This window comes from Arthrobotrys flagrans, assembly GCF_004000055.1.
Source record: "Arthrobotrys flagrans strain CBS H-5679 chromosome Unknown unitig_9, whole genome shotgun sequence".
Classification (NCBI taxonomy): Eukaryota; Fungi; Ascomycota; class Orbiliomycetes; order Orbiliales; family Orbiliaceae; genus Arthrobotrys; species Arthrobotrys flagrans.
Genome location: NW_027137551.1, coordinates 3,846,670 through 3,861,278, shown reverse-complemented (window position 1 = coordinate 3,861,278; position 14,609 = coordinate 3,846,670). Strand labels below are relative to the sequence as shown.

The following is a 14,609-nucleotide window of genomic DNA, read 5'->3' as shown; positions in this document are numbered from 1 at the left end:
GGGTCTCGATACGAAGATAACGTTTTAATAATAAATTTATAGTTATCATGATATTTCTTACCTTACTATGTACACCGAATTCGATAACCCCAAGTCCTGGCTATAAAAAACAATGATAAAACCATAAAAACGAATAGCAAAAATGCTAATAGCTAGAGCAGAAAGGAACGAAAAACAAAGTCAAATCGACAGCAGAGCCCATAAACGAAAAGGCTGAAGCAAGGCCCCGAGGAGGAAAAGTGTATAGAGCTAAACACACCAGCCATTGAAAATAATAAGAATAAGAACAATATTGATCGTAACCGCCCGCCGAACAAAATTTTTTTTAAAAAAAAAAAACACCATTGATAAAGATATAGAGGGGAATCATTTCAATTTGAAGGCTGAAAAAGCAGGGGAGGTTTTCATTTCAAATGCAATTGCGAGATGGGAAATATTGTATAATGTAATGCAGGCGGAGCGCTTCAAAAGGGCGAGTTCCTAGAAAAGTAGAGTCGATAGTCCTTCGAAAAGATATCATAAGCCTGAAGACCAACAGTAGTATTATTGCGTTGAGGCGCAAATCGGGCGACGGAATTTGCACTTCGGGTATGTACTTTCAATATGTGTACAGAAAAAAGATCAAATAGATCAATATTCTAGCAGCGGAAGACTTTGATTTTCCGTTCAACTCGGGCGCGGCATACCGGGCAGTTGCTTCGCGGGGTAACGACGCCTTCGGGACGGTTTGGAGCAGCTGGCGCGACGGTCTCGGCACACCATTGGCAGAGAGCGAGGTGGGCGCATGGAAGTAGAACTAAAGCCCAGAATTAGCAATTATAAATCGAAGCAAGTTTGGTATCGAGGTGGGCCTCGTGGAAGGGTGATCACTTACCCATATCGGCAATCTGCCCATAACAAACCTTACAATCAGCCATGATCTTCAGATCTTCTTCTTTCATATTACCAGGCCTTTCAGGATGGTCTAAAGTTCTTGTAGTCTGTGAACTATTATTATTCGTGTTTCGGCCACTCGGGTTGCTTCCTAATCCACTTTCACGGCTCCACCGATGGGGAAAGCCCATGACACCGCTTTCTCTAGCACTGGTTACTAAGCTCGCAATGTCGCGGATCGCCTCATTATGACGGTACCGAGTCTCTACATCGCGATCACGCATACGACGGGCCCTAAAACGTTCCCTAACATCATTTTCAGAGGCCCGATTATATGATTGGGATGAACCTGGTAAATGTCCGAGATCATCACCAGAAAGGCCAAGAAGGCGAGCGCGTCGACGATTCACACTTTCATGTGGAACTCTTGATAAGTAGCCGTCAACCAGTGTAGCAAACAATTGGTCATCGTCGTTCAAAGTATCGTCTAGGGGTATAAGGTCTTCATAATCGCCTTCAGAAGCAGAGGACGGGTCGTCTTCTGCAACTACTGTGAACGAATGGGCAGACGCGTGATCTGGAGAGCGTGCATGAATGTTGTTGCTATTAGATGGCGATTGGCTATGACCTGGCCAGTTAGCGTGCCGGCCTTGTGGACCAGCGGTATGGGATCGGGATTCGCTGGGTAGGTCGGCTTGGTTCTGCTGCGTCTGACGTTGAAGATTGGAGCGTTGAAGAAGCTCGTAATTGCGTTCTTGTCGAAGTTCTTGTAGGCGCTCCCGTTCGAAACGACGAACGGTTTCTTCATATTGCCGACGTTCTTCGGGATTCGAAGAGAATCTATAAAAGAAAAGAAAAGGGGCCCATATCGATCAGTCAACCATTCGTAGAAAGGATCGCCCGTTGGCGGGAACATACATGTTCCCTTCTTTAGTGGCGAATAACAACAGGGAAGACGAGAATAGTAGCAAGGCGGCATTGCAGAAGGATAAATAACGGTTGGATTGAGGGGATAATAATATGGGTCGAATAGCGTAATGCAGATCGTACCACATGGCAGATCTGTGCGATAATACACACCAAGATCCAAAAAACATCAAAATGCAACAAGGGGAGCCACAAAGGAAGCAGAGTGAAATGCAAAGAACCTACAAATTACGAGCAGGGCTTTCGTAACTTTCTCTTTCAGGATCCGCCCTCGTACCCAAAGGCTGAGTTAATGGATTCATTCGTTCCCTTCTCGTAGCAGGGAATCCATCGCTACCATTCGAGTTTTGGCGATTATGGTTCGCATTATTGTTGTTGTTATTGCCGTTGTTGGATATAGACCCACCGCGAGGTCGGCTTAGTGTTCTGGGCGGAGAGAATAGAGGAGCTGGAAGATGAGGCAGACTGGTGAAGATATTCGCAGGTACCCTGTTTGCCGGCGACGCCAAACCGTTTCTAGCCGTTGATGATTCAGGCGGACTTTGAGCAGGGGGGCTCGTAGTCTGATCTAACAGGGTAGGACGCAGCGTTCGCCTATTTGCTGGGAAAACGAAAGGAGCGATGCTCGTAATAGGCGATCCAGACATCGTATTTTGAGGCGTGTTAGTTGAAGGATTGCTGGAACCGTCGCGTCTGTATGGAGCTGTAACTGACGGATCATTCAGCTCATTTCGGCTAGACTCTCCAGGAAGCAACGAGGTGTTCCAGGGATCGCTAGTTGGTGGACCATGGAAATAAGGTCGATGTCTGAGAGAATTGTGTGGTTCAGTATCAACTCTCCCAGGCTCGCTCGCAGAATTGCTGGTCCTGTTCGAGATGTCGGAATTTTGACTGCTTGGTAGGTCGCTCATGACTGTGTCAACAATCGTGCTGTCGACACTCGTCCTGTTGGTATTGGAGCCACTTGGAGAGCTAGCAGACAAAGGTCGCTGGTTTTCCCACTCGGATTCGTTCCTCTCACGGAGCTGGCGGCGACGATCTGCTGCAGTACGTTCTGTCTCAATATCCGGCATTACAGATGAGATGGGACGTCGAGTCCCATTCGAACGAGTGAAAAGGTTTGCAGTTGAATTTGAGGAACGAGGGCGAGTACGAGAACGACGGAAATCAGAGATTTCAGCAATTTCAGTGGGGATAGGATAAGGTCCGTGAGGAAGAGCAGCAGGAAGGGAATGAGAAGAACCAGAAGAGGAAGAGGGGGAGGGAGACGAAGAACTAGTAGCAGCACCAGCAGAACTAGTGGTAGCAGCGGGGTGGCCAAAAATTGATGGCCAGGTCTCCGAATTCGAACCGGTAGCACCGCCCGCAGCAGCAGAACTACCGAAAAGTGAAGGCCCAGAAGACGGAGGGCCAAAAGGTGGAAGCCTCTCCGAATCCGAAGAAGTAACAGCAGCGCCAGCAGAACTAGTAGTAGCAGCGGCACGTGAACTAAAAACTGGCAGCCGGCTCTCCGAATTCGGGGTGGTAGCATCACCAGCAGAAAGACGAACTTGAGCAGCAAGGGAACGAATAATTGAAGGCCTCTCCCGATTCGAAGCGGCAGCACTGATATCAGCAGCGCTAGGGGACGTACCGGCAGTGATGCGGCCTGTTTCACGATCGCGATCCCGTTCGCGTTCTCTATCGATAACAGGAGCCGGCCGACTGGAGTTGTCAGTTTGCGCATTGATTCGAGCAGTCAGCATGTTGTCGGCAGGTGTGCTTCCTCGACGCCTATGTGATGATCGATAAGGGGATGTTGAGGCCGAGTTAGTACCCGTACTTGTAAACAAAGATACGCCACCTAGTGTAGGTCGATTGTCGTCTGTAGCTGTTGTTGGTGTCGATGACGGTTGGTGAGATATCGTATTGCCGTGAGTGCGTGGGTGAGAAGTTGTTTGGGCAGATGAAGCTGATTGAAGGAAACTGCCAAAGGTTGCGGCCCTCCCAAAGCTGATTCCTATTTGTGCGAGATTTGGATGTTGGGCTTGATGTGGAAGTTGGTGTTGAGGCTGCTGTTGATGAGAATGTGGATATTGGTGATGTTGGTGATGTTGGTGATGTTGGTGAGGATGTGAATGTTGATGTTGATGTTGAAGTGAATGGCCAGCTAAGCTTCCCCCTCCTCCATTGATACCACTACCCCCAATACCAGCACCTCCCCCGACACCTCCACCCCCGCTACCACTATTACCACGATCACTACCACTGTTTTCATGACTACCGTTTCCATTACCACCACTCCTAGAGCCCGACGGAATCGGCATATCAAACGGCCCTGGCGCATTCAAAAGCTGAAAATACTCGTCCCTCGCTTGAATACTAAGCGATCCACCCCTGGACTGCCTATCTAACTCCGTCATCCTTTTGGCCTTATAACGAGCGGTATAATACTGCCTGAGCAATGATTCAAACTCCGGCGAGTACCTCGGTTCATCTGCAATTCGAGTCTCCAGTTCGCCCCATGTACGAATATGTTGAGCGACAACCGGATGGTATTCGTTCGAGAAGTTGGGGCTCATATGCTGGAATACGGCGTATGATGATGGGAAACCATCCTCCGAGGTTGCCACGGGTACTGCTGCTTGTGCTGGAGATGTAAGAGAATGTCGAGAAGTAGTCGGATCGGAGTGAGTGAAATTGGGGACTGATATCGTGGGATTTTGAGGGGGATTTTGAGAACCAAAGACGTGGAAAAGATCCCAAGCTGTCAGACGGGGTTGATTATCACGATATGAGGGGACGCTTGCGTTCAGTCTATCCCAATAGTCTAAAATTGATCGCAAGAAGCAGGCGGGAAGAGAGACATCGGGTTAGCAAACGAAAACTCCAATCAAAGCATCCCTCGCAAAGGCAATGCAAGGCGAAATTACTGCTTCAGTAAGGTGAGTTCTTGGGGTCCAGCGAACAAAAGCTGGGGATGGTGTTGTTCGTTCAGCCGAAGTTTACAAAACGAGAGGAAAGACGGCCTGATTCCGAAAACAACCAGTTCAAACCATTAGGAAACACCCCGGTTCTTAAGGCGTTTTCTCTGCTTTTCCTCTGCTCTGTTCTCCCATTATGTAGTGTCATGTTGGATGTGCTTCTGGAGATTTTTACAAGCCGCTCGATTGAGTAGCCATTGCACACCATAAAGCACACATAACAGATAACAGCGCAAAACGATCAACGCAAAATACAGCACACATGGCTCGTACGGTTAACAAATGAGGGGGCTTTACATAGAGGAATCGAGGTCGGCTGGGTAATATCAGAGGACTTGGGCGATGGTGGTGGTAGAATTATCCGCAGGGTACAAATATCAATATAACCTGGAGGTTATATTGGCCAAATATGAAATTTAAAGCACTTATAAAAAATGTATATCTTAGAACGCGGGGGGGGATTTTAGTTACCTTTACAAGCTGAGCAGTAATGAGCCCATCTGGGTGCATCAAGAACTATACCGCCGTCGATGTATCTGGAGTTGAGTTATTTCAATTTAGCCTTTCGTTCATCCCCGCTAAGTTTTTAGTTTTTATCGATCTTTTGACGCAGGAATTCGCTCTTCGAAACACCCCATAGGTGATACGAACGGCAAAAAAAAAAAAAAAAAGAATGAAGTAGATAGGCGGGCGGGCGGGCAGGTATAGTACTAAGCAATGGAAGATATATCGATTCGGCTCCCGGAGGGGCGGTGGGTACGGATGGCACGGTGTGTTTTCGTCACTTTAGATCCGGAGGATTCAACTGCATTTTGAGGGGACCCAAGGAAAACGAGAACAGGCGAACCGATCGGGTCTATCTAGAAAACTCAAAAGAGATTTGGGGGTAGGAGAATGACAGCGCCAAGTACTTAATACGTACCTTTCGTAGTATTGTTCATGGGGCCTGTTGTCGCCACAGGAGCAGCATTCTCCTCGGTGAAGGGAACACCTTGTAACGTCCTTGTGTGCGCATTTCCCGGACGAGGTAATCGGAGCTTGCAAACTTGGAGGAGGGGCGCTTCCCAAAGCCGAAATCGAAGATCGGGGCCCGGTCTGGCCTCCGAGACCAGCTAAAGATGAATGAGAAGAAGAAGGAGAAGAAGAGTTGCGGCCGGCTGTGGTGCTTGTTGACTGTGGTAACAAGTGTGCTGCTGACGATGATGCTGAAGCTGATACTGCGGGCGGCAAGTCCATGCCCACGAACTCCTGTGGGGTAGAAACTCGAGTTGTTTTTGTCCTTTTGGCGGTTTAATTTCGAAGAAGGGGACCCGTAGTAGGCCAGCTCACAACAACCTCTTTGTGTTCCTCAGATATTCGATACGACGATAAAAAGCGGCGGGGATGGTGCGGACTTTCTGTGCGGACATGAGAATACTAATATTCGGACGACCTTAAGTTATTTCGAAAATTTGTTACCAATTAGTAGTGAAAAATGGACTTTTATCACACACAGCTGTGGCCTGCGACAGGATTGGTGGCCACGAGTCGATAGTTGGGTTAAAGACTATTGTGGCGTATCGAGTTGCAAGCTTAAGGTCTCCAAATGTCTGGTGGAATCCTTGGAATGTTGGGAAGAACCGACGAAACGGGGAGGAATACGGAAGGACGACTCGACTCGTTGAAGGAGATAAATTGTAACTTTGATGGGAGGCTAAATGCCTCGGGAGTTCAGAAACCAGTAAAAGAGCCGACTTAACAACTTGGAGTAATCTGGATGCTCAAAGGAGTACTCTCGTGTTTAGTTTGACTGAGGCTTCAGGGCATTTCCTGAGGTGCCGTCATGCCTCGAGTGCCTTCTCCCTTTGGCTGGACAGATACAACTTTTTCGAACTGCGGGCGTCTAGCTTTGCAGGTGACACTAGAACTTGACGAAAAAAGGAGCCTGTTGGCTTGAAAAGAAGTTCGATGTTCGCATTTGTCAGAGAAATATTGCTTGCTAGTGCTACTACTAAGCCCGTGAGTTTCTCTCCGTCAGTCTTTTTCTTTTCCTCTGGCTGTTAAAATATCATTAGGTCGGGTCAGGTCGGTTGTTGGTGGATCACATTGGAGTTGGCCAGGATCTCGTAGTTTTCTACTTGAATGGCTATGTCTTAGTTTTGTCTGGTGCACTCTCTCAAATATGCATGGAACCCATGAGGATGCGAGCTTGAGAGGCTAGGTCCGAGACGAGACTCCCAGCTTCAGATGTATCAACGAACGAACGGGGCCCGCATGAACAGAACGAACAAAGCGTTGTTGGATGTAGCCTCCTTCGATTTGATTCAGTGGAGCCTGAACTTTCGCCGGTGACCTAGATTCGGTCGATTCCAAGCAGAGAAAAGTTTCAATGCAAGGGTATGGATATTAGGAACATGAAGTACTAACTTCATGTTCCTTTTTTTCGTAGTGTTCCTTTTTAGCCCTTTGCAGAGCAGACCGCATCTGCCCTACGGCAAAGACATCTTGCATTTTGTCAGTTGAACCACATTGCAATTGAAAAACGCAAGTTATGCTTGAATCGTGCCTCTCACATTCATTGTCCACTGGGGAACGGCACTTGGCTCGTTTGAAGCAACTTGCGTTTATGCTAGGCACTTTATCAACTTTTCATATTGACGAGGGTTCTCGACATCCTAGACGGGAAGGCAAAGGAGTTCCTCAGTTTCTCACAGCATGCAAGGACTCGGTGACTGCAAAGGAGGCCGCTGATGCTGGTTGTAAGTTCTTTCAATGTTGCACCGCTCAAGAAAAGCAGCCCAGCTCCAAGGCAAATTTGCGATTGTCAGTCCATCACGGCTTTTATCGATTATCCCGTTCGTCCTGCCGACGATTGTTGTAAAAAGCATCTGAGAACGGAAATTAGGTTTCTTTTCGGGCACAAGTCCTGTCAGCATCCGATATCACTGATTCATGATCTTTTTGCGAGACTCGTAGGGTATCCTCGTCGTAACTTTGGCGGCACGGTTCAGTTTGATTCTTTTTTTTTTTTTTGAGTAGGCGCAAAAAAAGTCTTCAACCGGTCGACACTTCATTTTCGTCACGATGCACAGAACCAGCAAATTAACTGATTCTATGAGCAAAAAAATTGAGCCTTTTGATCAACGCGTAAAGTGGATTTAGCTCTGCCACCATTGAAAGTTTTACCGGTGGGGGAAGTTAAATGCGAGGCCTGGAGTTTCAAACAGATAAGGACGGACTTTTTCGTTCAATCGGCTGATTTCGATGCTCTTTGCCGCCTTCAGCTTCAACGAGGTCACAGTTAGCACAAAAAAAAAAACATTGAAACCATTTTAGTAATTCCGAGAAATCTTCGTTCCCGGGCAAACATCCTCGTTGGAAGATTCTTTTCTCCCTTCAAATCGATCGTAGAGTCCGAGCTGAGGTGGATCGAGCGTGGCAACTGCCCGCCTCAGAAACTTTTGGTTTCAATCAACCAAGACAAGACAAGACACTTATCGGCTCCGGGGCCACCTAGCTCCGCAAAGGGCTCTAGATTTTGAGCCCTCTCTCGCTGGCCAATGCAAATGCAAATAGCGATTTGTTCCGCCAAAGCTGATCTTCGAATCGACCGTACTGTGCTGCAACAGTTGGCTTGCTTCCGTTCCAACAAACCCTCGGTTTTCTCCCAATAAAGTCTATTTCGAGGTCCTGGTCGGCCTCCGTAATGCGTTTCAATCTGCTGCGTAATGCCTGCCGATATGTATGAACCTATCGTTTGACATGGATCCGCTGTCAACACTAAGCGATCGAGGAATTTGTCCAAGTGACCCTACAAAGTAGCTCGTAGACGGCATAATATAATCATGTGAACATTGGTTCTTCGAACCTTCCCATGTCCTGAAGGCCAATATTCGGGCCTTGTTAAGGACAAGGAATACTTGGCATACCTTTCTTTCTCGAAGCCTGCCCTCGTACAAACAGGCTGTTCTGGAAGCCTTCCGGTTGCATGCTGTTATCGATAGTATGGATGCGGCGCCTGATGCCGCATGGACTCGGCAAGGACTTGGCGATACGACTTGTCCTGAATTGCGGCAACACTTCTCGGGTCCAACCCGATCCTTGCATTACTTCTTGGCCTCATCCTACAGAACTCAAACTTCACTGAAACGTCTCTATATTAACTACGGAGTACGGTGCCCAAGTAGGACACCGGCTTTTCGGCCTTGTTCATACATTGGAAATCATTCATGGCAACAACTTAAAATTTCTAGAGCTGCTTGTTTCTAATTTGGGACCCTATTACCATGATAGGATATCAGATACTCGCGATCCCGACCTGAGAAACAAAAGAACCTCCAAACCAAAGAACTTTGGCAAAATCCTTCAAATATATATCACAACTTTGCTATCGGTAAATTCTCATCGAGAGACTTCGCCCATCTAATCACGTTGCCCCCGCTCACGTTCCAGAACCAATCTCAAAATGCTCGCCCTCTTTTGGTCGTGTGCGGCCGAGTCCTCTCCTCCATCTTATTGGCCATAGTGGCGGAACTAGTGGCAGCCATCTCCGTTAAAAGTCTCAAAACGGACATCTAGAGGCCCCACAACTTATGCATGGCGTTTTTTTCCTCATAGAAGGCATATGGGATTCTGCCACGAGGTCTTCCTCTTTTGCATGAGTGATTTGCAAAATGTCGAAAGGGCGTTTAAAAATGGGGCCGCGGTATGTGTATACGCGCATATATATATTAACTGTCGCTGTCGCATTCCGAACCTGAACTGTTCTTTGCGATCTAGCTAGCTAGAGCTCACAGCTCGGACATATCCTCGAGCGGCTGTGTTCTGAACCACAGTCAAGATGGTCGCGATTCAACTCCTTATCTCTCTCCTCGCCACCCCTTCCATAGCGCCAAAGGCTCTATGTGCTACATTACCACATAATCCCCACACAGAACTAGATTTCGGTCCAATTTTCGACCCTTTAACTTTCAACGGCACATCCTTCGAATCCGGCAGCAGTGTCCTCGATGCTCTCTTCAATGACCCTGGAATTCCATTTACAGAAAAACTCTCGATGACAATTTAGACCTCAGCCGATGTCTACGTCTTTGATAAAATCCGAAAAAATGCAAAGGACGTTATTATTAAATGGCGAAACCCCAATGGCGGCCAAGCCCTCCCCGGCTGTATCTACTGGATGACCAATAGAAGACTCTATAAGTTCCTCGCACCCGGGGACAAAACGGAGCCTACACTATACACGGACACCGCTCCTATGATATTGGAAAAGAAGAACTTTATGCTTGGGAGACTTATCGAGCAGGGCAAGATTATAATCGTTGGAATCAGCTCTCGGCGAGGTATCAGTGGCTTGTAGGTTGGGGACTACCTGACGGCATCGGGAATGGTGGAGCGAGGTTTAATTGGGTTGCTACAGGCGTACAGAAGATGGGTAGGAAAATATATGTTCAGTCTCTTGGATACCCTTATCGCCATTCCTTTTACCATGCCATGATCTCTGGTCAATTCCAATTGAGGGGCTATGCCAATTTGTAAATTAATGTTTACTGAGTTAATGACTGTTTATGCTTATATCATAGATAGATGCCTACTGAATATGTACTACCTGTAAGCCAGATAATGCCTACTCTTGTAAGCTGTAAAGGACCGTATGCGAAATTATCCATCGATATATTTGGGCTGGGATCATGATATTATGCCGGTGATAAATGCCCTAGGCCCTTCGATCAAATACAGCTTAAACCATTCTTTGCGTTGAGGCTCTCAAAATACGACACCTGCAACTCACAGCGACGTCATTCGTGTGTCCACAGCCTGCTTTCCATCCATCCTAGATCTTTCGCGATATAAACACACCCACCTCAACTATCCAATTCCTTCTTGCCGCGTGTAAATGAAACATATTTACCACCCCATCCCCTCTAGCGTCGCTGTATCACGCCACGCCCTCTTACCTTCTAAACCCCCAAGATACTTTCCACATCTACCCCGCATCCAACTATCCCGAAGGATGTCGTCAACTACAACCCTCCCAAGCATCTATAACTCCGTCCCCGTACAAATCCCACCGCATATATCACTAACCCAAACCGAATTGCTCGAATTCCCAGCCTTCAAATCTTGGATATCGCGGTTAACATCTTCTCTACGTTCTGATAATAATCCAGATGGCTATACACTTCGTCATCTTGAGATTACGAATATAGTGCGGTTTGGGGCGACTAAGATCGGGTTTTTGATGTTGAATGCTGTGGTGAGGGATGCTGATGATAAAGTTTCATTACCTGGCGCGGTGTTGCTGAGGGGACCTAGTGGTATGTTATCTTTTTTATCGCAATATACATCTCGAATATGAAGTCTAGGAGTCTAAGAATAGTCTACATGGTGAGCAGTGGGAATTCTGGCCCTCCTCCATCCAGCCAACACCCCAAAGAAGAATCTTTATGCAATCTTAACACTTCAACCACGTATCCCCGGCGCCACAACTTCTATGGCCGAAATCCCAGCAGGGATGCTAGACGGCCACGGTAGCTTCACCGGTGCTGCCGCAAAGGAATTAGAAGAGGAAGTTGGTATCACAATCTCCGAGGACAAACTGATAAACCTTTCAGAATTGGCCATCCAGTCCTCCCCACTTTTAGATAGAGATGGAACCAAAGAAAGTATCGGACTAGCAAACGCGCCCCCTGTTTCTGAGAATCCGGGCCAAGAAACTGAGAAACAGAATTTAGATGGTTTGTTTAGTTCGGCTGGGTTGTTAGATGAGGTTATTACGTATCATGCTTTTGTTCATGAAATTCCGGAAAATGAGTTGGAGCAATGGAAGGGAAGGTTGACGGGCTTGAGAGATAAAGGCGAGAGAATCACGCTTAAACTTGTTAAATTCGATGAATTGTGGAAAGCAACGAGGGACTCAAAGGCTTTGTGTGCGTGGGCTCTTTGGAAAGGGTTAGAGGAAGCTGGGAGACTACCGTATTAGATGCTCTCTCTATACCATCATAACATTATCCAACAGCGGCAAACATACCCGAATAGTCTATCTAATTGCTTTTATCAAGATATAACCGGATACTGGTGTTCATTTCCCTTCCTCTACCGATGTGATGTGTGAATGATACCATTGAGAATTTTAAAGACTCATACGCGTTCATCGTGTCTTAAGCGATAGATTCGCGATTAACATATCCAAAACCCTTAAATACTGCAATTATCTTGACCAAAGTACTGAAAAATCCGAAACCTTTCTCTATCTAGGTGACTCTGTATCGTACGGGGTTATATATTTTAATGAAACGGAGTTGATCTCGCGGCTGGTCATTGATCATTAGGTATACTAGTAGCAACATGCTGACTCATCGTCCATCCTGACGCGTCTATCCAACACTAGCCAGCGCCGATACTCTTACGAGGATATGTGTCTTCATCGATTAATAATACCGCTCATCTAAACATCGATCAATACAGTACTGTAGTAATAGAATGCCGAAAATGTACGCCAGCCTGGCATGCAGGCCGGGACACAATTCTGTTTGAACGTGCATATGCACTCTGTAAGCTTCGCAGGCGCCCTTTATACCTCCCTGGACACTAATATCTCTTTTCGAATAACTGATGGGATATATTATGCATCGAGTATTTGCGATGGGGGCGTAGTGTTGTTCGTAGAACGAACTCACGTGACACTTTTGGACAATACAACGGGTTTTTCTACATCTGCGGAGTCACTAAAAAAAAAATTAAAAAGGTGCGCTAGTTTCTGAAGGTTTCATTGGTGCCAAAATCAAGTTATTGGAGTAGAATTGTAGAATGTGAGCCTGACTTCAGTATACACTGCTGTTGGGAGGAGACGAACATTAGGTAAGATATCTGCAGCTGACAACGGATATCAATTTGCATTGAAATATGAAGTTGAATGATCGATAGCAAGGACCTCAATCCCGGAGAGAAGATTGAGTGTAAAGCCTCCAACGTGCGGCGCATCTCATCCGATGTCGCCGCGTCCAAATAAATAGGACCACAACAATAAAAGCTTGAGAGAACCCAGCTACCTGAATCCTCTGATATTAACAAATTAATATCTTGGTAATCCGATCAGAGTAGGCATAGGAGATCGCCCGCCTCCGCCTTCATTGAAATTAAAATTTATGCATACTACAATGTATTCTAGTGAACCGGTCCAGCGGACTTATCCGTTGGAACTTTAAACCTAGTATATCGCTATGATTAAGATGCATTGCATGACACATGAGAGGATATCAAGCGGATGCACACCAGGGGCAGTGACCCTGATAGCAGCGCTTGGTTAAATATAAGTCTATCTATGCAAGTTGCTTCATCCAATACGGATTCACGTATATAGTTCTGAAAGCTGGGTTCTAACCCTTAACAATACTAGAAAACAAGAGCTAGGGAATACATACGGTACAGAATACCCCGCAGAACACGCATACGTACACTCCCCACTTCTTGTCGCCGGAATAGTCCAAAATACTATTACTCGAATTCAGCCTTCGCGAATTGTATCCAGGTATCGACATGGTTTCCCAAAGCGTTGCACGTTGTATTCCCGAATTTGGAAGGTTCCAATGGGAAGGAAGATCTGGCATCGCCAGGCTGGCAATTGATCATCAACTAATGATATCAGTGGACCAAAGAATGAGTTCTTACAAGCGGAGGTCCGGGTCCCGTGTCCGTGTCCCTGTGTTCCTTTGGCTGTTATTTTAATGGTTCTACCGTGGTTATCATGTTAGTTATTCGACTTCGACGTTCGTGGACTCATGTGTTGTCGTGAGCCCGAAGATTCAATTGTAATTCCAATTAACTCCAACGATGTATTATCAATGAATGGAGTCCGAAGGAACAAGACATCAAAAAACCTGTAAAATTCGATGATGGTTTCTCCTTTACCCGGAAAACCATCTTCATCCGCGGCAAATCTCCAAATTCCAACCTTTCCACGAGGTTCATTCTATTGGCCCTCCTATCAAGTTCCCCATCCCTTGCAGTTGGGTCAACTTTAGGTGGGTCAAGGCAGCGCTGGCCCCTGCCCTCCGCTAACATGCAAGACATCGGTCCAACGCCACTAAACCTGACGAAGCAGGAGCCATCCCGCCCAAACGTTTCTGATGGTGCATGTTCGGAACGATGCCTTTGTTTCTATCTATAAACTATTCCTCATCTTGCAAGACGGGGACTTCATTATCGCATGATGCAGCCTTTTACTACCTTTTTGTGGCGCTTTCTTTTTGACAGTTAGCTAACCTATCCCGCAAATATGTCAACATGTTTGCGAGGCCTGGGCTTCTCGGCTATCGAGATGCGGATAGTAAGTTACGGAAGATGGTGTGAATGAATGACCTCTGAATAGCCGTTGTGAGAAGGTGGTGCCTCACAGCTGAAGAGATTGGATCATGCGGTGCGAAGTGTGTTCTTGTTCTACACGCACGATTCACCCCTGATCCTTCAAATGCAGCTTTCCAGACGAATGCGAATTGAGGAAACCGCAGAGAGGCGAGACCTCTATCGGTCGTTCCTTCGCAACGGGACCTGACGCCCAACGGGTACATACCGCCCAAGAAGCTTGGTGGGATTTTCCCGGAAACCCTTCACCATCGATATAAAGTGGATCCTTGCATCTTCGCCTACGATTGGCCGGCATAGCTCTACACAAGCCTCCGAAGTACAATGACCGTCGCGCTTCAATATACATGTGGTCACTCAATAATTCCGAGGCATAAAGCGAGACAACCTCTAATTCAAAGGAACCATCGCCGGGACTAGGCTACAATACCTTTCCATTTTCTCTGGGTAATTCGGTTGACGATTGAAGCGCCGCTTGACAGATCCGCATATGTGCTTTTTCCT

At 46.8% G+C, this 14,609-nt stretch overlaps 2 protein-coding genes across 2 annotated transcripts; one reads left to right on the top strand and one right to left on the bottom strand.

Annotated features, from left to right (window-relative positions):
* Nucleotides 1-638: 638 nt before the first annotated feature.
* Nucleotides 639-5,999, bottom strand: DFL_006479 (uncharacterized protein; the record flags this gene model as incomplete). The annotated part of the gene is made up of 5 exons (XM_067635914.1): nt 639-796; nt 875-1,713; nt 2,026-4,609; nt 5,235-5,299; nt 5,686-5,999. 5 exons carry the CDS (start codon nt 5,997-5,999, stop codon nt 639-641), a joined length of 3,960 nt encoding a protein of 1,319 aa, XP_067490297.1.
* Nucleotides 6,000-10,755: 4,756 nt separating this feature from the next.
* On the top strand, nt 10,756-11,724 carry DFL_006478 (uncharacterized protein; the record flags this gene model as incomplete). The annotated part of the gene is made up of 2 exons (XM_067635913.1): nt 10,756-11,059; nt 11,138-11,724. 2 exons carry the CDS (start codon nt 10,756-10,758, stop codon nt 11,722-11,724), a joined length of 891 nt encoding a protein of 296 aa, XP_067490296.1.
* Between the last annotated feature and the right edge of the window lie 2,885 nt (nt 11,725-14,609).